Source organism: Aotus nancymaae, unplaced genomic scaffold (genome assembly GCF_030222135.1).
Source record: "Aotus nancymaae isolate 86718 unplaced genomic scaffold, 86718_ANA_hifiasm-v0.15.2.pri h1tg000051l, whole genome shotgun sequence".
NCBI classification, from domain to species: domain Eukaryota; kingdom Metazoa; phylum Chordata; class Mammalia; order Primates; family Aotidae; genus Aotus; species Aotus nancymaae.
This window is the reverse complement of record NW_026988465.1, coordinates 12,976,460-12,999,751: the sequence shown is the minus strand read 5'-3', so window position 1 is coordinate 12,999,751 and position 23,292 is coordinate 12,976,460. Positions and strand designations below refer to the sequence as shown.

Sequence of the window (23,292 nt, the reverse complement as noted above, 5' to 3'; positions counted from 1 at the left end):
CACACTCATCAAATCAAAGCTGACAGCTTTATTCCAGTAGTCACGTCTCTTCATGAACTGGCTCTACTTCTGTCCTCTCTCTTACCCTTTGCTCCTTGCCCGTGGGCTCTTCTGCAGTCTCATGCTTTCCCTTTCCATCAATCCTGACCTCAGGTGATCCACCTGTGCCGGCCTCCCAAAGTGCTGGGATTACAGGCGTGAGCTACCGTGCCCAGCCTACTTTCTTTTTCCAACAAGAGTGTCAACGCTCTGCTCAATGATCCTTTGTGAAGCACCTTTACCCTTGGCTCCTGAGCAGAATGAAATCACTGCCTCCTGTGCCTCCACTGTACTTCCCTTCTAGTTCTATTATGCCACCATGTAATATAGTGATTTTTATGTTAGTCACTGAGCTTAAGGCATCCATATGGTCTAGTGGGGTGAACAATATGTAATCTTATCTATTTGTCAGCCTAACACCCATCCATCCCTCCATCAACCTGGCTAGCATTTTGAGACTGCTATGCCCAAGACTCCCTCCAATGCTAGTATTCTTGGTTTCTATTATCTAACTTCTGTGCAGAGACGATAGTACATGTTACAGGCTAAGTACATGATACAGGCATCCAGAATCATTTATGTCTTAATGACTGTTACGTTTCCAGGGCTCAATCATAACTTAGTAGTTTTCAATAAATGTGTTGAATGAACAAATGAGTTAATTCCTAGAAATTGATGGAAGATCGACTTAGGTTATAGGTTCAGTAAAAACAAATCTCCCTGCCTCTAATTAAAATAGAAATTTACACCTTTCTCTAATTGCTACAGAAAATGATTACTTATATATATCATGTACAATATTCGCTATTCCAAAATGTATTTCCTGAGCAACAGAGATGAGCACGCGCTGGCAAGCACAGAGCAGTTAGGGTCTAGCAGCAGTAGACCAGCGGTCCTGCAGGAATACAGTCCAAGCTTTGACCGCCTGAGACCCTTACTGCTAGGACCTAGGCCACTTCCCCGTCCTGACCAGGCCACACAACAGCAGCACCGGCTGGGTTTTTGAATTTGTTAACTTCCAACTTTGCCACTCCCTTCCTTCTCCAGTAGCTTCGAGTACTTTTGCTAATTTTTTCTTTTCATCTGCTTATGTATGTGACCCTACTTCCCCTATATTCCAATCCTACCACCCCAAACATAGATGAGACTAGGTGAAGTGATCTCAATTAGAACCAATACCCTAAATGTTTTAAAATTTTCTTGAAAAAAAAAAAAAAAAAAAAAAAAGACTATACTTTCAAGGATTATTTCTCTAGTTTGGTACTAGAGAAGTTTCTCTGAATTTGTAGAGCACTGAAATTATTTTAAAAAAAAAAATTCCAGGTAGGAGCAAATTAGTTACCAACTGTGACGTTACCCCTTACTTATTTCTTTGAAATGAAATAAAATTAGCTTAATGAATTAAATGACAATAATGATGACAATACCCACATCCACTTTTGCTTTAAAGTCTTTATTATCCCGAATATAAAAGACAGAGTCCTCTAGGATATAACAGAGCTCTTTACGTGGAAACTTTTTTTTACAAGTGAAAAAATAAATACCTCTTGGAATAAAGGCTTATATGCTAATATGTGCCATAAAAAAGTAGAGTTTTAATATTTGACAAAATGTCTGTGCAAAGAAACAAATGCATAAACACATTACTGCTACATTAAGGCAATATGAAAAGTACACTCAGAAATCTCAGTAAAGTGACAGTGTAGGTTTCTAGCTTTACCTTAGCTAGTATTGCACCCGAAAAGGTCATCTAGGTCTCCCGACATCCCAGAAAACCTGCTAGCTGACCAGCTTCCAAAATGCCCAAGTGGGAGTGGAAAACATGTTTGAGACTACAGAAGCAAAAAGAACCAAAGCCCCTCCAAAACATACAGACGGGACAGCCCAAAGTGAATACTTAAGCAGTTACTTTAAAAAACACAACAAAACCCAAGAAACACAGAAAAGGACACACTATCTAAATACTTCTGGTAAGGCTATAAAAGGCTTGACAGTTCCAGTGAAGCGACACCAGTGGGTGAAGCTGGGATGGAGTGCTTGGGAGAAGTGATGAGTTAACCACCCTCAGTTGTACACCACGAGGCTCCGTCTCTCACTCAGCAAGCTCTGCTTTCTCTTCCCAAGGAGACTGTTCTCCATTTTCATCTGAAATCAAATATTCCACCAGCTCAGAAGGCCTGGGGAGTACTTGACTACTCCACAGTAATCTTATAACCAAATTGGTAGCATTTTATAATCGAAAGTCTTGGGAGTGGGGGTTGAGATAGGGGAGTGAAAGGGAATAGGGAGCCACCATATTGAGTGAGCTGCTTTTCACTAGCCAGACTGGTTTAAATATGACAACATCGTCAACTTTTTAAAAGTCATAGAAGTGATTTTTTTTTCTTTTTGAGATGGAGTCTGGCCCTTTCTGCCAGGCTGCAGTGCAATGGCGAGATCTCGGCCCACTGCGACCTCTGCCTCCCAGGTTCAAGCAATTCTCCTGCCTCAGCCTCCCGAAAACTGATTTTTAAATCTTTTTTCAATCATTCTTGATCAAGTTGTAAAGACAGAATGACATTAAAACGACAACGATTTAAGAAAAATTTTCCTATTAAAAATGTTTGGCGCTCCACGACCATACAAAAAGAACAAAATTATTAAATCTAATTCTTATAAAATCTGCTGCCGGTAGGAAACTTACCTTGGGATACATTAAGGAGACTTACAACATCATTTCCTAAAAGGTACCCAACTTTTTTTGGCTGTGCTGCCACTTCACTGACATCAAAGACTTTACCTATTCCTTTACTTGATCATAAAAAAATCAACATCCAAGGAATGTGTCCGCGTCCCAGAGCTCCTCCTGGTCCCCACCACTGGAGTTGTTGATTCTACACATGGATATGTTTTTGCATTGAGGAGTAGCTGTGTTATTTTTCTTCCTTTTTTTTTTTTTTTTTTAAACATCGTGTGGCAGATGGGTGCTGGAGTAATCACTTTCTCCACAATCTATCATTTTTATAATTTATAATAGTGCAGTTCATGGAAACATGGTTAAGTCTGATAAAAGCACAACAGATTAGATTACAGTCAGATTGAGAAGACTGGTGTGGGTTGGCAGATAGACGTGCTGGACGTGCTCCACACGTGACCTGCAGACGGGACATGACTGGAAAAGAAAAGCCAACAGTCTCCGTTAGCATGAAAGCCTTGGCGGGGGGCCTGTATCTCTGCGCACACCCAGGTCTCTAGGGCATTTTGTGTTCTAAATAAATTGGGATCACAGTGATTTCTGGCTTTCAATTGGTAGAGATCTTTGCTGTCTCACAAGTTTGAAAGTTTATACTTTACAAAGGCTTAAAAATAAATATTATGGAATTGTATAAACTGAAGGAAATCAATCACACTTTTAGTCGAACCCTAAATAAGTCACACTGAGTAAAGCAATTACTGAAGATGTCTTTCTGTGCAGAATGTGGTTTCTATGTGAGTAGATTATAACCCTTCAGGCAGCAATGCAGGAGACCCTTCTTGAAATTGTGTGTTCTTAGCTCAGCTAATTGACTCAGGCCAACATTTCTGGGCTGATGCCCGCATGGCCGGGGGGTGGCTCTGCTTCTAGCCATAGGTAGCAGCTCCACATTCCTGACTGGCTTCTCAGCAAGTCCAGGCTCATCATCAGCCCTCAGGAGAGATTTAGGGATGAGAGTCGGAATAGGTTGGCAGAAAAAGACAAGCCCATGACTGCCTCTGGGGAGAGGACACAGGCGGCGTTTGGTTTTACCAGCTCTGAAATTAACAGCTTCTGAAAGACTAAGTATTACTTAGGACCAGTTGTACATAAAACCATAGTGACATTTAGCAAACACTTCTGAGAAATAAAACAAATTGAAAAAACTAGTATACGAGGAAATTAAAAATTCCTCTTCATGCAAGAAAAGAAGAAAACTCTATGTGAGTTCCCCTTTTTCTTTGTTGTTAATATTAAAATTAGTTTGACTTGCTATTAAATAACAGTCAACCCATATGCCCTTGAGGGATATGCAGTCATAAAAGGAAATTAATTAGCAATACCAGAGTCAACAACCCATCCATGGATAATTGAGAAGTATTCTTTCCCAAAATGTCTTAAGTAATAAAGACCATCCTCCTAAGTGTGAGAAAATGGGAGGTAACTTGAAATGGAGGAAGCAGGCATGGACCAGGTCTCAGGAGGCCTGGATTCTTGGCTGCTAACTAGATATGTTACCCAAGAATCTGAGCCTCATTTCCAGAACTTGAAAAAAAAGATGTAATTTGGAGTAATTATGTTGTTGAAAATAGAACGCTAATCTAAAATGTTTCCAAAGGGCAATATCTTTTAAGTCACCAAATACAAAGACCCCTTCAGGGTGAAGATGGGCATTCCCTGTCTGTGCATTAGCGAGCCAGTACCTGGCACCTACTCCCCATTAGAGGAGGGACAGGTGAGGCTGCAGGCAAAAGTAAAGCGGGCAGCTGACTCCCGTACCTGCAGCTGGGCGGCGCAGCTCTCACAGCACACAGTGTGGCCGCAGGGACAGAAGGTGGAGTTGATCTCCTCCTCACAGCATACCATGCACAGCATGGCTTCCTTCAGCTTGCGCAGCTTCTCCTGCAGCGCCCGGGTCTGCTGGCAGCTGAGGCCCTCACAGCTGCTGCAGTTCATGCTGCTTTCTGAGGACTTGAGAGGCGAGTTTGAAGGGCTCTGGTTGCTTCTTGAAACAAGGTCCACAACACCAGCATTGTACAGAGCTCTCCTGGCATGGTCATACACCTCCTTTGATGTTCTTTTAATATCAAAGACATACTTCTTGCCAAGGTTAATGTTTTCATTCAGAAACAGAGATGCCAAGTGGCCCTTCAAGTCACGACTATACTGCATCATGACGGCGCTGGTCACCGTGTCACACCTGCAAGGCAAGATTGAACATCTACTTTAACACCGAAGAGCCCGGCAGCCCTCTAATCTGCTATTGTCAATAAGAACAGAAATGTCAGCAGGTGTTCCATATTCTTGTCTGCATGTATGAAAGTAAGTCCTTCCAGTTTTACGTATGGTAAATATCTCAGTGACTATACCTCTGTTTCTCCAACAGCTCCTAACATCACGGCTTTGGTAAAGCAGCTGTAAATACAGAGGGCAGTGAGCACGTAGCTCCTCCCTCCGACAGAAGCTACAGAGTAAAGTTGCTTATGGAAGAAAAAGGACATCTGCTTTGAAGTCTTGGCTTTTACGTTAGAAATGTCTATAAATTTTCCATTCTGTTCCACAATTTGTGCATCTGATTTAACATCAAAAGGTTTCAAGTTGCCTACAACTTAAATTTCTTAGCTTTAATTGTCCAAATACCTGAGTCCCATCACAACTTGGCTTTAAAGTACCCTCTGAAATGAGGGAATCAATTATTAAAAAATCATTTCATACGCAGTGAGAACTCAGGATAGCAGCTCTGCCAGAAAGAAAAGATGACCCGTGCTATCCTTCTCTTGGGCAGCAGAGCAGGCCCAACCACTCAGGGTTACCTTTAGGGTGGTCAGACTCGGCTTTGAACCTGAGTTCTAGACCAAGTAAATATTTATCCTCCCAGTTACCTCATCTTCATTAGGGTAATAATACTTAACCTCTTAGGGTTGTCGTATTGATCAAATATGCATAGAAATCTCCTAACACAGTTTGTTTCTGGATCAATGGCATAAGAAAATATGGTAGGAGGTAAGCAGAGAATGTCTCTGTGTGGCTCACACACATGCACTTTCTGTGGGTAAAACAAGACTACATTAATAAGGACCCCACTGCTACTACAGAAACAAAATGTTCAGAATGTCTTAAATTCTGTACTAGACTCATTGACACAACGATTCAAGGAACCGTAGAAACCTGGCTGTCACCTAAAAACCTTAGAGCTGTGGTGCTGAGGTGACCAAGCACACGGGATACGTGCCTGTAGAACGCATGTGTCTCTGTGATCGCTCGGTAGAGTCCGCTGGCTGCCCTGGTGCTGATCATTTTAAACAAGAGCACGATGCTGTTCCCAGACTCCTTGGTGACCGTCAAGTATACATTCTTTCCTGACTGGGTGGCCATCTGCACCACAGGGTAAGCTATCCTAAGAGATGGGAAGAGAAAAGAAAGCAGCTCTAGAAGGAATGACTCTTCACCACGTGTGTGCCTTTGTGGGATCCCCGTTTGCTCATGACCCAGCAGAAAAATCAAGACACCTCATCTAGGGCTATCCCATCGTATCATGCTGCCTGGTCACAAAGGTGCAGTGGAAAGCAGTTGGCCATATGTGGAGGGAAGTTTGGGAACAAGTGTTGCGTGTGCCCACATGCACGTCTAGAGGTGAAAACAAGTTTTTTATGGCAGTGAATGGGTTATTATTTGGAAAATGTTAACTCTGCCACATTGTACGCCTTGAATTAACATTTAAAATGGTTATTCCGGCCTGAATAAAATTAACGTACATACCAAAATGAAACCTGTTATTCCTAAGAGCTGACTGTTGAGTAAATCTCTTCCTACTTTCTATTATGTTGAAAGCTACAGAAGTATACACATGCCTAGGTCAAAACCAAGTAAGTCTTGGCTTACCTATTAATTGGGCTAAAGTCATCTTTACAAATTGAGATTCCTTCAGGTCCAACCCCAATGAGCAGTTTCTGCCCTTCGCTATCCCGCACAGAATGCCATTCTATGCCATAGTTTTCCATTGCTGACACAATCTGCAAAACTTGGTATTCAGCTGAAGCCTGGCTGGTCCCCTCCAACTCCTTATGTTTTGCAACAATGCTGGAAGACACCAAAAGGACAGAGAATTAATTATACAGATATTAACTTTCGAGATAAACCTATATAGTCTTCACTAGTGAAATACACTAACACTGATGAATCACAACAACTTAAAACTTATGCATGATTGATGTTTCATTTATTTAGCAAACTTACTGTAAAGAACGTCTAAGACACTGAGATCTCAACTATTAAATATTTGGTAAAAACGCTTTGGGGATGCTGGATGGGTGATGAATTGGAAGAATTATGGAAAGTCTCTAAAAATATACATAAGTCAAATTTATATGTTGGAAAGTCTCATGCATTTGTCCACATATACTTTATAAGTATAAAGTTGAGTCCTAAGCCCCTGTGGCCAGGAAAGGAGGATGACCAACAAACCGCAGAAGTCAACCTGGCATGGAGGCAACCCTCAGTCGAGCTTTCAGATGAGACTGAGTTCCACCTGCAGCTTGACTACAGTCTCAAGAGCCAGAGGACCCAGCTAAGACACGACCAGATTCCTGACCTACAAAACTGTGAGACAATTTTTGTTGTTTTAAGACACTACGTTTTGGGGTAACTTGTTATGCAGGAAAAGATAACTAAAATGCCTGTGTTAGATCTCCTGGTTTAATTTTTGCTGGGATGAAGAAAACACCAATACACATAATAGACTTTATTTTAGGAGATTTGTACTTAAAGGCAGAGGTTTAAAAAATTCTCATTATATAGCATTTCATATTGTGTTTATATATTTTTCAAATAAAAGGCTAACAATTTTTTTCAAAATTATTAGTGAAATTGGGCAATGGCCTAGTCTTAACCTCACAAATTAAGTGTATGTATCACAGATTTACCTTATTCTGGAAATGCTTATGGATTTGATAGCTCTGTGGATATAAGCAGTAGCCCTGATGGCAGCCTCACCTGTTCAAGGTGGCACAGGAGAGCTCCTTGGCACACAGCTCCTCGTAGTTATACTTGGCAGTGTTCTGGTTGTAGTCTCCAAACTTGGTCTGGGCCAGGAGGGCACTGAGTTCCACCGCCTGCTCTGGGGAACACAAGAGGTGGCCTGCCAAGAGGGCCTCCTTGATATGCAAGAAAAAGATATGCCTGCAAAGCAAGGTGAGAATGAGCTTATGCTTGGGGATAGCCTGACATCAAACTCAACCTACTTAGCAATTTCACAGTCACTTTTAAGGAGAGTAATTTTAAAAGTCACACTGAAAATGCTTAATAATAAAGAACTCTTTTAAAAAATCATCAGTATTAAGACAAAATCAAAGTAAAAGAACTGAGTTTCTCTGGAAAAAAGTTGTGACCCACACAAAATAAATTTACTTAAGACAAGTTTGTAGCATTAAGGCTATAAAACATAAAATAATTATACATAAGCTTCTGCATTATAATTTTTTTTTTTGAGACAGGGTCTCACTTTGTCACCTAGGCTGGAGCTCAGCTCACTGCAACCTCTGCCTCCCAGATTCAAGAGATTCTCCTGCCTCAGCCTCCTGAGTAGCTGGGATTACAGGCACGTGCCACCACACCCGGCTAATCTTTGTATTTTTAGTAGAGACAAGGTTTCACCATGTTGGTCAGGGTGGTCTCCAACTCCTGACCTTGTGATCCACACGCCCAGGCCTCCCAGAGTGCTGGGATTACAGGAGTGAGCCACAACACCTGGCCTTATAATGTTTTAAAAGAAATTATTTTAATCAGAAAAATTGTATCTTGACATGGATTCTGATAGAATCTTAAGGAACTCTATATATAAAGACAAAATTCTCACCTTTATTCAAATGATATCCCAATCTCTAGCCTCAGTGCCAGCTTTTCTCTTAAGAATCACATGAAAAATGTCCAATCTCCTATAGGCTTTACTACCTGGATGTTCTTCAGTACCTTAATTTTGGCTCATTTGAAACTAAACTCCATATATTCTTCCCCAAGCCCTTTTTCTCTCAGTGGAGACTATAGACTGACTTTTGACTCTGTCCTATTTCACTTGACTTTCTTGTCTCTGAAAACTATTTAAATCCAGTTCTATTCTCCCATTTGTACCTTCTCAACACTACTTGAAGCAAGAATGTACACTATTCGCTGAGCGGCTCTCCTCGTCCAGACTCCATGCCAGCAGTCTACCTTTCATGCTGCTTGCTTCTAGCATAAACTTGTCATTTCTCTGCTCAAAATCCTTCAAGGGACCTATATGGCTTGCCAAGGGAGCACATTGTTAGCAAGGATTGGAGGAGTCTTTACCATCTGGCCCCAGCTTTCCAGCCACGTCTCCTGTCATTCCCTGCAGCTGCTATGCACCAGGAGAGGGAACAGTTCCTCTCTCTGGAAAATCCAGGAAGCAGGTTCATGCCCCAGTGTCTCTGGTCTTGCTGCTCCCTCTGTCCTGATGGCCATTCTTTCTGTCCTCTTTCTTGGATACCCTTTGGTCTATATCACATGCAAATCCTCTATTCCTCTACTACAGCATTTGACATAACATGCATATTATATATGACTTATTAAGTGTCTCAAACATCAGAGAGCTCCAAAAATGTACATAAAACTGCATACAATCTGTGATTAGTGTACATTCCAACCTTAGTTTCAACCTGTTTGAGCCTGTCCCAGTTGTATACAATACTATATTCTACATTTACTAAAAGGTATGTTACACTTAAAAACTCCTGTAAAATTCAGATACAGTCACACTGCCCAAAACTCTGAAGAGCATCTGAACCACTGTGCACAGATTGGCCTCAGTTTTAACATGTGTGTCTGGTGAATGTGAAGTTTTAACCTTCCTTTGATGACTTGTGATAACCTCTCAAACATGCTTAATTGCCACAATATTCCTCCCATTAACAAATGAGTTATAACTTTGGCCAGGTACGACATCCTCAACACTGCTTCTGTTTAATAATATATCTGTGTCTGACATTCCAGGTAGAGGAACATGAACAAGGTAAGAATCGGCTAAGGAGGAGACAGTGAGGCCATAAATCTAAGGAAGTGCTATACTGAGAGTCTAAAATGTCCGGCTGACGAGAGCCATTAATCTTATTTTCACTAAGAAGTGTTTAAATTCAATGTTTTGTGCATTCTATAATGATAAAGAAATATTTAAAACGATGAAACTCTGCCAAATACTGCAGTTTTTTCTTTTTTCAAAGCCCCTGTAAAGAAACCAAGTAAGGATGTGTAATAGCCTGAAAGAAGATAAACATGGTTTTTATTAACCCAAACGTCTGCTCATCTTTAAAGTATTTCTGACATACTGCTAACCTGAGAAGGGAGCCCCCACTGGGGCAAAGAAATCACCTTGAAAATAATTTGCTGTAAAATAGCTACCTGAGGACTGTGATCTAGCCTTCTCAGCAAGCCATGGTGTTACTGCACTGCTGCAGGCCTCAAAAGTCTCCTTAGATGACCATGTGATAAACTTCATCTAGGTGAAGGTAGCCATCTCTGTATTCAACTGGGGTGAGGAGGTACTGTTAGGAAACTAAAATCTGCATCTCTGCTTACATTAAAGAAGAAATTATGTTCTGAAAGACTTTAAGAATATTGCCACAACAAACTGAGTGTTCTTAGTTTAATTACTGCTTACGTGAAAGTGGCTTTTAACTTATTTTCCAAGTCTAAAGTTAGAGACTAGTTCCTGCTTTATTAAAGAGTAAGTATAGCCTGCAAAAGAAGAGTTTTGAATCAATTCCATATCTTTTTCCACCCTACCCATGCCTACACTTCTGGAGGGACAGCGGCCAAAATCAAAGGCAAAGAAGCAGTAACAAAATGTAAGCAGGTGGCAGACAGCCTGAGAGTACCACTGATCCTTCTCGGCACATGGACCAGAATTTAAGAAAAGGTCGGGCAAGGAGGATGATTGACCTTTTCGACATACTCCACATTCTAGCCTGGACTGCAGAGGGTGCCTGGTAAGCATGAAAAATCCTTCTCTTTACTGTCAACAGTTTTCTGATAGGCCCTTCCTGCATTTTGCAGTTTCATGGCTATAAAGCAACCTTTTCATTTCAAGTCAATAAATATTTGTCTTGCGTTGCCTCTGTGTCCAGCCCTAAGCTGGGGTTATAGGGTAAACATGTCTGAGAGATCCTTTTCAGATGGACTTACAGCCTTTTAGAACAAAGGAACATATCCAATCAAAGTAACTCCAGCCACAATCTAGCTGTTGGGTGACAAGTTTATGCTCTTCATGAAAACAGTACAATGGAGCACTGGTAGCAAAGGTCAGCACTCTAATAGGTTCTTCCCAAGACAGAGGATAGCAGAGCTCAGAGACATGTTTCCAACAAGAACTTCAATGATGGCTCAATATTTGTGTGTGGTTTTGAATCAAGTATTTTCTCCTCTAACCATCTGGATTATAACTATCTGGCTCCTGGGTTTTGCCTCTCCTTTTTTTTGTAAAGTAGGCAAAAGGTTACCAATAGTATCAAAAGAAGCAGATGCGGTCAGAGAAGTCATGCCTGCCGTGAATTCTTTTGCACTAAAGATCAATTCATTATAGGCTACATCCTAGAATCATGAACCGAAAGAAAGTCTTTGGAAAAACACCATTTTCTTTGTCACAAGCAAATGCCCGTGAATATGTTCTATGGGCATAAATAAGCTCAAACTGCACCTTTTAAACATTCTTTGGGTTACACCTTCTAATTCATGATTCTTCTTTGTTACCCAGTTACTAAGAAAACTGATATTTTCAATATATGGATCACATTTTGGGGCCCAAGGTGTAACATTCTGGCTAACTCCTGTCCTAACATCATGGGCACAAATGAATTCACACTTACTGAGCATTATGGAAGATTTTTAAAAAAATAAAGTGAATATAAGGATATGTCAAATTATAATTTTTAAAATGAATCATATCTTCTTAGTATATTTTTTCTTTCAAAGTACTTCAAATTTTTTCTCTTTAAAAAATTAATTCCTTCTTACAGTGCTAAGGAATGAAGTTAGATCATTTATCTTTTAAGAGTTGTAATCAGAGAACTTTCCTCTAAACATTGGCTTGTCTCATAAAGCAACCATCTGGGAATCAAAGCAGAACTTTCTGCAAACCAGTTGGAAGTTGTTGATCTGCTCATCACAGGGGGTTCCTCTCAGTTACTGCCCTCCAGTGACCTCACCAGTTATACCATTTTGAAGAGCTTTTAATGACAAATGTAAAATAACTATATCCAGATCCATTACTAAACTCAAAATTTAAGAACTAACTTCACCTTTAAATCAGCTAAGTAGCTATTTTTTCAAACTCTCAATAACTGATAATTGAACCGTATTTCTCCTGGAAAGCCGTGACTGACTCTAGCCACAGTACGTAGTGGCTGGCTCCGCTCTCACCTTGTCAGACCCCACTGTGATCATCAGTAAGCCCGCTTTAGTTCAAGGAGTCACTTAACCACAGTTTATTTTAAATCAAACTTTGACTGCAAAGTTATATTTAAAAACTATCAAATCAAAACAGGATTGCTATGAGAGTTTTCTGTTTTGTATCTTTAATTCCAGTAAAACAAAAATCAGTTCAAGATGGATCATGGGGCTAAATGTAAAAGCTAAAATCCTAACAATTTAACAACTAAACATAAGGGTTATCTTCATGACTTCCAGGTAGCAAAGGGTTCTCAGGACACAGCAAAAACCACAAAAGAAGAAAATGGATAAATGAGGCTTCACCAAAATTAAAACCTTCTACTCATAAGAGGCATCAGAAAAACAGGTAAGCCACCAGAGGGAATGTATTTACAAAACATATATCTGACAAAGGACTGGTATCTAGGGTGTATAAAGAATTTGTACAACTCAAAAATAAAGGCAAACAACAAAAACGAGTAAATGAATAGCTGCTTTGAAAAAGATACACGAAAGGCCAATAAACACATGAACAGGTGTTTAACGTTATTAACTGTCAGAGAAATGCAAATTAAAACCACAACATTTGACCACTACACACCCACCAGAAAGTTGGCAGGGATGTGGAGGAACTAGCTTCTTACAATCTTGCTGGGAATATGGAATAGCACAATTGCCAAATAGCTTTGGGAAAAGGTCTGGCAGTTAGTTATAAAATGAAACAATTACTTACTCTATGACCCAGCTATTCCATTCTTAGATATTTATTATTCAAGAGAAATGAAAACATGTTTCTACCAAAAAAAAGGTATACACTAAAATGTTTATGGCAGCTTTATTCATAGTAGCTGGAAAACAGGTGTTCATTAATAGGAGAATGGCTAAACAAACATTGGAGTCATTCAATGGAATACTATCCAGCAATATAAAAGAACCAACCACTGGCACATACGACAATATAGATGGATCTCAGACATCTGTGATGAACAAAAGAAGCCAGACACCAAAGTGTACATACCACAAGATTCCATACAGATAAAGTTGAACAGGCATAGCTAATCTCTGGTGGAAGAACACAGGACAGAGGTATGGCGTGCGATGGGCAGGGGTTGGGGAGAAGGGTAGGGGTTGACTGCAGAAGGGCTTGAGGGAACTTTCTGGAGTGATGATCCTGTTCTAAATTTTCATAGTGCTTTTATTTAAATAAGCACAGCCATTTGTCAAAAATGATTAGATGGTATAAGTAGGATTTATGTAAATTTTACATCAAAAGAAAAAACTGTAAACATTGAGTTTTAGTTAATGTTATGCATGCTGAAGTATTTAGAGGGGAAACATACTTATATACAACTTATTTTGAAATGCATCTAAAAACTAAGACTGATTGATGGGTGGGTAGAGGACTGATAAATGAATGAATATGTAATAAAGCAAGTAAACTATTAATAGAATTTAGTATATATAGTATATATTTAGTATATATACTATAGAGCATATAGTACATATACACTAGTAGAATATATAGTGTGTGTGTATAGTATGTATATATACAGTGTGTATGTGTGTGTATATATATTATATATATTATATATAGGTGTTCCCTGTAAAAATCTCCAATTTTCCTGTCTGAAAATCTTCATAAGAAGTTAAGAAAGTAATACTAGTAAAAATCCCTTAGGGTCAAGGATTCAAATAACTAGCCATATCTAACATGAACCATCACATTTATCTCCTTCATGGACGGCTTGCACTGAGAAACTTGTCACAGCCAAATAAAGACCAAGTTAGACCTCTATGTAGGCTTAAGGAGATCCTTTTCAAAGCCCAAAGTACAAAATGAGAATCACTGATGAAAGTGTTCCTCGCGCTCTAAAGCAGTTAAAAGATGTGGAGGGTAGCAGCTGGGAAAATTTCCAACCTCTAAAGTGATCACAACCCACACCAGAATAACACTACTAATTGAAAGCAGAAAATCTGCATTTCTAAAAAATGTGCTTATTCACTCACAGTAGATACCCATCCTCGGTAAACACCAATCTAGGCAGTCCCAAAATCTAAAAGTGTTAACTACAATCTCTTCCTCTACAATCTAGATTAGCCAGGAGTGCTTTTTGGTACATTTATTCCAGGAGGCAGGGAAGGTTCAGGAATTTTCAGACCTCATCATCTTTTTTTTTTTCTGAGACAGTCTTGCTCTGTTGCCAGGTGCCAGGTTGGAGTGCAGTGGTGCGATCTCGGCTCACTGCAACCTCTGCCTCCCGAGTTCAAGCAATTCTCCTGCTTCAGCCTCCTGAGCAGTTGGGCCTATAGGCGCGCCCTACCACGCCCAGCTAATTTTTGTATTTTAGTAGAGTAAAATATTTTCACCATGTTGGCCAGGATGGTCTTGATCTCTTGACCTTGTGATTCACCTTCCTTGGCCTCCCAAAGTGTTGGGATTATAGGCGTTAGCCACTGTGCTGGGCCCTCATCACCTTTTTAACTGCCTTCACATCCCGAGTTACTTGCTAGGTCCTGCTGCTGATACAGAAGAGGGCTGGGAGCAGGTCACACTGGGACACTATTCAGAGGAAATACACCCAGTGTCGCTGCAGCTGGTCAACACAGGTCACCCTTAGTCTGACCCTAGGTGCCTTCTAAATGCTCACATTTAATTTTAAATGACATTTAAAAAACCTTCTTTGAATATTTCATACAAATATATAAATACCAGAAATTCCAAAAGGGCATGAAGGTACCCAGACAGGCATTCCTTGGCTGAAATAAATACACATAATAACACAAACATCCTATAGCCTTAGCAAAACAAAAATTTAAATCAGAAATTCAAAATTCAATTAGTACTTTCTTTGGAAATAACTACATGCCTGCTTTTAACCTTTTTACTTTACAGGGCCTATTTTGTGTTTGGGCATGCAAATATATATATACACACACACACATACACACACACACACTTACATACACACATATATATAATATATATACATACATATATACATACACATATACATATGCACAATACATACATACATATATATACATATATGTACACAATACACACACACATATATAATTATATATATATATATTTCTACTCTCAGGCATGTGGTTGATATGCTAAACATAAATGACACTTTTATAATAGGTCACTACTACTGCAACAGCACCAGACAGAACTTAGCCACTCTGCATCACACAAAGGTAAATTATTTAAGAAATCTTTACTAACACTGACAGTTTTGAAAGACTTTGGACGTGATCTACAGGTATTGCTAGCACCAATGTGACTGAGTACTGAATTGGTTTGGAATTACCATCTGCCTGTGGTTTGCATGTGACATTTGCTCTGTGGTTTTCAATGATGCTATCTTTCCTAGATTTCCACATGTCTAAAAGAGATTTTTGTTGGAAGACAGGGACATAGCTTGTCAATATGTACTTTGGACTATAAATGGGTTGCAGTTAAAGTGGTGCTGTAACTTGAAAACTACCTGACCTTCATAGAAGACCCAGATAAGCGGTAGTTTCTTTTAGGGAAGAACCAGTAGCTACAATAAACACATGGTCTGGGATGGGGTAGAGGAGGTAAAAGACAGGAAGCAAAACAATGTGAAGAAGCTCTAAGTCAAGTTCAAACAGAAAATAATCACTTCAAAACATTGTTTTAGTGGTGAGATTTCTTTTAGATACTCTCAGCTTTTCAGTTTGTAGAAGTAAAGTGAAAAACACCTCAATATCTATTAGGAAGGCTTACATTAGTAGTGTCAGTCAACGCCATTTTTGTTTACTTCCAAGTTCTTAATTCTATGATTCAATAAATATGCAACAGGCACTTATCAGACTCTGGGGATACAATGTTGATCAGCTCCCTGTTTAATAGAGTTTAGGTTATTAGAGTGACTGATAATAAATTGTCACATAAGTATAAGTAGTATTATACGCTCATTCAATGCTATAAAAGAAAGATGAATGATGTCTTGGGAGAGTTTAGTCTCCCAAGCAAGGCTAGAGAAGGCTTTCCTGAGGGCTGAGGATAGAGCTGAAGTCAGAAAGGTAGGACACATTTAACAAGAGAGGAGTCAAACTCATCACTGCTGGCATCAATGAAATCTGGATGAAATTTAACATCCAGGATTAAAGCATTTCTGTGAACACTTAGTCTGAGACTCATAGAGCTCTTGGACTGGGGTTGTTTTCTGGGAAAGAGAATCCATGTGTTGGTGAGCCTTACCTAAGCAAAACATCTCCTAGCAAAGGCTACAGAACTCTGCTAAATCATGGCTAAGTCAGGAAAAATACAGATTTTATTGGCAGTGGTTGGTATAACTACCATTGTGAAGATGAAGCATATATTTCTCTAATCTCTGGTTTTGGAAATGTTGACAAAATCCAGTTGGAATTGCAGTTAACTCAAAGCCTTTGAAAGGCAAGAATTTCCAAGATGATTATTATTTCCGATCTGCTTCCAGAATACATTAATTTGTTTCACTATTCATTTTAATCCATAGCATGGCAAACATCTGCTGAAAATACCTGCTGTCTCCATCTCTGAAATACGCCAGCTGAAAAGTAAAAGACTCTCCTTTTCCATTTGAGGCTCATATTCAGGAGCAAAGCATAATCTGGATAGAAAAACCAAATCTAAAACTAGGCCACATCAGAGTTCTACCTACTGATCTAAGCAGACACAATGTGTTTTTTCTGTTTTCAGAGACATATGTTTAGGAAAACATTAAGGAAAATAATATAGAGGACACAAAAGCAATGAAAAAAGCTATTGCTAGGAGAAATTTAGAAACCATCTCTTCAGGGGCTTTCAAGTAGGAGGTAGAGCTGGGCCCGTGGCAGTGTGGAGGGCTGGTAGTTGGTGGCAGAACTGGAACTACAATACAGGGCATCTGCCTGGTTCCCTGCGGCTGTCCTATGACACACAGGCCTTCCTGCCTATCATTCTCACAAGGGCCCCCCAATCTGATATGAACTCATGTTAACTGCCCTCCCCAACTTGGCTACCTTAATTGTTCCCAGAGGACAACTCTGCCAGGATATTTCAGCACCACTTAATAAACTGTCTAGATGCTTTCTGTATACTGCACGCACCCTCATGATTCAGAAAAGAGTAAAAAAATCACCTCTCATAACTGGATAGTCAAAGCTAAATTTACTCACTACATAAACAGACCTATTGTATATTCATGGCACTTTATATAAGTACTTTACAACAAGTAACTAAACATCAAAGAAGTTTATGAACCAGCTTTATTTACTAGCATTTATAAACATAAGCATTTTTATTCTATAGTTTCATGCATGTAAGAACAACGCTAATTGTAAACGAGACCCAGTACACCTTCTGATGTCCTAAGAGGTATGAATGCTAATTACAAATCACTTTATCTAGTCATGAAAACTTAAGTCCAGTTATGTATTTCAGCCAACCCCACAAAACCAAGTAAAATTCACCAATATATTAAAAGCAGTTAAAAGTTAAGGCCACACTAATTTTTCAATACAACTTCAAAAAGGGATTAAAATTACCTAGTTGAACTAGGTATGTACATTCTTTGAGTACTATTATGAATCTCGAGAGTCCAAGTCAATTGAGTCAATACAGGAAAAACCAAGACAGGAAATTTGATTTGAGTTCTAATTCATAAAATGTCTCTATTTCTTACATGAATAAAATTGATTTGATAATAGTTACTAACCCAGTTACAGGAAAGCACAGGTAGACATCATGTACTAGTCAATCATAAAGTCTGAATACACTGGACGCTGTGGCTCACACCTGTAATCCCAGCACTTTGGGAGGCTGAGGTGGGTAGTCACAAGGTCAAGAGTTCGAGGACCAGCCTGGCCAATATGGTGATACCCTATCTCTAGTTACAAAAATTAGTCAGGTGTGGTGGCGGGCACCTGAAATCCCAGCTACTCGGGGGGGGGCTGAGGCAGGAGAATTGCTTGAACCTGGGAGGTAGAGGTTGCAGTGAGCAGAGACTTTGCCACTGCATTCCAGCCTGGGTGACAGAGCAAGACTCTGTCTCAAAAAAAAAAAAAAAAAAAAAAAGTCTGAATATATTCATAAACTAAATGTATTATGCTATTATCATTGCAGCCATTGTTTAAATGCAGTTATTTGGTACTCCAAGCTTCTGAAGATTTAAAAAATAAATCTGTGCCATCAAAACTGGGGTGCATCTAGAGGCCTTGAAATTACAAAATCATAATAGGACCACACAATGAAAATTCCAACATGTTGGGTTATATCTTTTCTTATACTTGACTGCTAGTTATGACAGTGAAGCGGAAAGCTTTCACAAATCAGCTTTAAATAATAATTTTAAAAGGCCTATTCTGATTAATACAGACAGCTAAAACATCCTTAAGCATGCAATCAATTGAATATTTTGCAAGATATTTTCAGGGGCACCAAGAATGCCATGAATCTGTCTCAACCTTTAAAGCTCGATTACAAGGCAAAGTGGAGATTTCAAATTCAAATGAATAGTATTTCAAAATGAGTTTCTTTCAGTTCTTTGGTAAAACAAACAAGCAAATGTCATGTAAAAAACTCTTAAAGAATAATGCTCATTCATCATTGCCTAAAATTTTTAGAATCACATTTTTCACATGCACGGCAAATTTCTAAGCCAAAGAATTATGAAAAACGTTAAAACTTAGATCCAAAGTTGGCTATGTCTTTAAAGTAGGTGTTTTCCTTTTTAATTTTTTGATATGCCACTGTAAGATCGAAGTCTCTTGCCTTTCAGCAATAAATATTAAGTATCAGTTTCCTAGTTTGGCTCATTCTTGAGAAAAGTATTAGAGTCAGTCCAGGGGAGAACATATTTTGTTTGAAAAATGAGACCACATGCTTCAGCTGTCTACCACTGCCAGTGGTGTTTTACAATGTAGAGAGAAATTCAATCTAAACTCACCAATCGTGTGTAATATGTCTGTGGGATGGAATTCAGTTACAGCAGCCTTAGAAGAGTTCATGAAATTACATTTTCAAGAAACTTAAAAACTTAAAAAATTCTGCATGAAGTCAGACAGAGCTCTCTGCTGCACACTGTAATCTGACACTAGGCTGAAGAAACTGACCAAGTTTAAGTAACCCAAGGGGAACTGTTTCCTGCTTTCTGTTAGAACAGTCTACAATGACCTACAGTAACACGGCTGAGGCAGAGGTTACTATCGGGCACTAGATGCTGCTATCAGGAAATCAGTCTGGTAGATGGTTTTTCTTTCTTTCTTTTTTCCTCGGGTAGCACTTATCTTAAGTGTTTGTAAGAATTCAACCCTGCTCACCCATCAAGTTTATAAAGACAAGAAAAACTAAAAGAAAGATTGGAAAATCCACTCAGGCCAAGTAGGTAGCTCCCTCTTCACCTCAACAAAAGGACCGCCATGGAAAATGTGTTAAGATGGAACTCTGTATCAAAACAAACTTGCCTGTGAGTATCTCTGGGAAGATGCAGCGGCCCTTCTAAAGGAAACCAAAGGTCTATTTGACACTGGTTTATTTTAGCTCACTTTACCTAGTCTGCTCCTGTAAGATGAGATGAGGCTCCACGAAGAACTTGACTCTCAGTTTAAGCCGGTAAGGGGCTAGCCCATCCATCTGCTGGGAGATCCGGTTTCTCAGGTTTAGCCATAAACTTTCACCTTTGCTACCCGTAAACTGCAGTCCAAAATAATCAACTTCTATGATTCCCAATCGCCTGCACACCTAAAACAAAAAGGAATGCAGCCTGGATGAGCAAATGGTACATGTCAAAGCAAACTCAACGGCTCCCTGACACTGAGATTGCTGGCACTTTTCATAAAGTTCGATGGTGTTATAATTCCTGATCTAAACTGGAAAAACCAAGTTCTATGGCTCCAATGATAGCAAAGCACGAGCTGTAATACGGAGACTCATAATTCCCTTTAACATCTAGGGCATGACCAATTGCAATAGAGAAAAAAAAGAGTCCTCAAAGTAGCGTTCCAATAGGATGAGGAGGGGAAACTACAGGGTATTTTCCTTCTTATTCCAATCACCGGAATTCCCTCCAGCAGCATACTCTGCACAGCTGATTTCTGGCGACTTATTATCTGGGCAATTTTAACCATCTGGACTCCAAAAATCAAACACATTGAAGGAACATGCCACAAGTGTCAGCTAAGCTTCACAAGCGGTTTCCCAAACATCTCAGAGCTAGAGGGGTCGAGGGCACAGCGTTTCCCTGGGATCACATTTGCCGTCTGCCATACCACCTATGCACTATTTGGCACCGATCTCCCTCACTCTTAAGGAAACAACACATGCTTAAAAACAACTGAGCAGTAGATGACCCAAAGCTAGTCCTCCCGTGTCCCCCGCAAACCCGGAGATGAAGTGAATGGTGCATTTGAGAAGCAGCCTGAGAAGCATCGTGAGACAAGGGCCGAGCTTGTCTGCCAAGGACCCCTGGGGCCGGAGACTGCTTCGAGCCACTCCAGCCCATCCTGGCACGCGGATGGTACTGCCAGGCGCCGCGGGGACCCGACAGGCGGCATCACGCACATACCTGCGGCAGGTGTGCGGGGCCGCCTTCTTCCGGCAAAGTGCGGGGTTGGGGGGATGATGGGGAGATGGGGGCTGGATCCCCGCTGCCCACCGCTGCGCACGTCCTCCGCGCACCCCAGGCGCGCCAGGAGGAGACCGGGCGCCCCATGCCCGTGGAGAGGAGGGGACGCGCTTCCCCCGGCCGCCGCCGCCGCAGTGCCGCCTGGCACCTGGTAGGCGGCGCGCCCGTGTGCCGGGCGTCGCTGTGAGGCCCCTCGGCCTCGCGGGACCCGCCAGAACCCCCTCCTGCCCCTCGCCCTCACCTGGTTGAGGCAGTCCTCGCCGTTGGCTTTCGCCTCCACCTCCACCTCCATCAGCACCGCGTCCGGCCTCGTCACATAGCACAGCATGGCTAGGGCTGCCGCTGCCGCCACAGCCGCCTCCTCTTTGGTGTGCGCGGGGCTACCGCCTTGTCACGGCTGGGACCCAGCCCCGGGCTCGGAGAGGGCTGGCCTTCGAAGGCTGCAGCTCTGCGGACCCCTGTCCTGTGCCCCGCGGCCGCCGCTCGCGTCCCCGCTACCCCCTCGCCCGCTGCCCGCCGGCTCCCCTGTCCTCCGCGGTGGCGCCGCACTCCAGCAGCCCAACTGCCAGCGCCGCGACAGGGACTCCGCTGAAATAGCGGCCCCGCCCCCTTCAGCTCGGGCCCCCGCCAATCACGGCCTCCCCGCCCCTCCTCCGCCGCCAATAGCGGCGCCTCTCGGCCGCGGTCCCCGCCTCCCAGCGCCGGCTGAGTTCCCCTGGCCGTCCCGGGAGGTGGCAGCTTGCGGGCGCCGAGTACTGCGTAAAGGAGGGAGGCCCGGAACACACCCGCCGCCTCTGCCCGCTGGGCGACGCTGCTCGGAGCGAGCGATCGCCTGGGGCACCAGGCGGGGACGCCTTTCTGCCGTCTGGAATCTACGGTGATTAAACACCTCCATGCTGCCACTATTCTTCAGATATCTTGGATCACTCCAAGCATGCATTTCGGTTGTGAAAGCAAAAAGGAAAAGGAGCAACCCAAAGCCTAAAGAAAACTGTTTTCCACCAGCATTAGCCACAGTGGGTTGCTGGGAGGCAGAATCGTTGTTCCTTATTAAGACTTCATCACTGAGAAAAACAAAATCTGAGTCTAAAGTTTTTGCAGTTGACCAGTGAGCCAGGTATCTTGGTCTAGTGTTGGTATGTTACTGGGCTTCTCCTTACTCTCTGCTAAATCAAAACGCCTTACAGGGTACCAGGCCCTCTCTCGGGTTGCTCGTTCTGTCTCCTGTCTTTTCTCACTCATTCATTAAACATTCATTCAGCACCTGATACCCTGCCTGTCCCTTCTCCCAGGCAACCAGATGTCCTCGTCTTAAGGTAAGGTGCTCGTCTCCTGACCTAACAGGTGGCATTATCGCAATAGTAACTATTAATAATTGAAGGTCTACAACTCTCCACACATTTACCACTTGTTCCTCTTTGCCAATACATTACATAGCCTACCTTTTTGATTTCTTTATAGGCAAAGCCAGAAAATGTGGGTTTCAGCTGTGGAAACTTACAAAACTTAACTTCAGGCCAGCTTGGCGGTTCATACCTGTAATCCCAGCAATTTGGTAGGCCGAGGCAGTAAGATCGCTTGAGCCCAGCAGTTTGAGACCAGCCTGGGCAACATAGCGAAACCCCATCTCTACAAAAAATACAAAAATTTAGCCGGGCGTGGTGGCACCAGCCTGTAGTCCCAGCTACCCCGGAGGCTGAGGTGGAAGGATCACTTGAACCTGGGAGTTGGAGTCTGCAGTGTGCTGTGATCCCGACACTGCACTCTAGCCTAGGTGATAGACAGAGGAAGACCCTGTCTCTAAACAACAACAATCAAAGAAAGAAAAAAAAAAAGAGAGAGAAAACTTACTTCATCTGTCTGAAGCTCGGTGTTGTCAACAGTAAAATGGAGACTGCAATATCTGCTCTGTCTCCACCCAGCATTGCTGGGAAGCACGGCAAAGATAATAATGTTCGCAAAAGCATTTGAATGCCCCTGTGTATGTAAGGAGAGCTATAAGGTCAGCTATCACTGCTTAATGATGACTTTTCCTGTCCCTACCCCCCTTCATGAGTCCCAAGGACCTGTTAGTGGCCTTTATTTCTGATCAAGTAGGTACCATATCAGCCCAAGGCTAAATAAAGGGAGGGGTCCTCCCACACACAGTTCTTTGCTAAAGCTGACTGAGTAAAACTGTAAATTGTCCAAGTCCTAACCCCCACTGTTGCAGAGGGACACTTGTGCGCTCACATCTTTCTCTCTTATGAATACACCTCACGCTATTGCAGGCTGAAATAGTCCCTTCCTGTATTAACTGCGGTGTCTCATTTCCTTAATTCCAGTTTACTAATAATCTGGGGAATTAACCCAGAAGATAGCATTCGGTTTATTTTTCCCTAATTTATGCTTAATTGCTAGAAGTTTCAGAACAGGAAGTACAGGCGAGGGAGTACAGGGAGACCAGTTGTATTGGTTAGTATTTCTGTTTATGAACAACAGAAACCA

General features: G+C 41.5%; 1 protein-coding gene and 1 pseudogene across 2 annotated transcripts; one reads left to right on the top strand and one right to left on the bottom strand.

The window, feature by feature from the left end:
• The first annotated feature begins 1,264 nt into the window (after positions 1–1,264).
• Positions 1,265–1,347, top strand: LOC135269304 (small nucleolar RNA U3; annotated as a pseudogene).
• Positions 1,348–1,473: 126 nt separating this feature from the next.
• On the bottom strand, positions 1,474–21,257 carry MYLIP (myosin regulatory light chain interacting protein). Of its 2 annotated transcripts, XM_021665336.2 has the most exons (7): positions 21,047–21,257; positions 19,732–19,922; positions 7,745–7,930; positions 6,635–6,832; positions 5,985–6,149; positions 4,532–4,952; positions 1,474–3,190 (listed from the first exon to the last, which is right to left on the bottom strand). In XM_021665336.2, the coding sequence occupies exons 1-7, from the start codon at positions 21,131–21,133 to the stop codon at positions 3,101–3,103; spliced, it is 1,338 nt and encodes a 445-aa protein (XP_021521011.2). In that variant the 5' UTR covers positions 21,134–21,257; the 3' UTR covers positions 1,474–3,100. The 2 variants fall into 2 exon arrangements, with proteins under 2 accessions (XP_021521011.2, XP_012332012.2); XM_012476589.2 differs by lacking the exon at positions 5,985–6,149.
• Between the last annotated feature and the right edge of the window lie 2,035 nt (positions 21,258–23,292).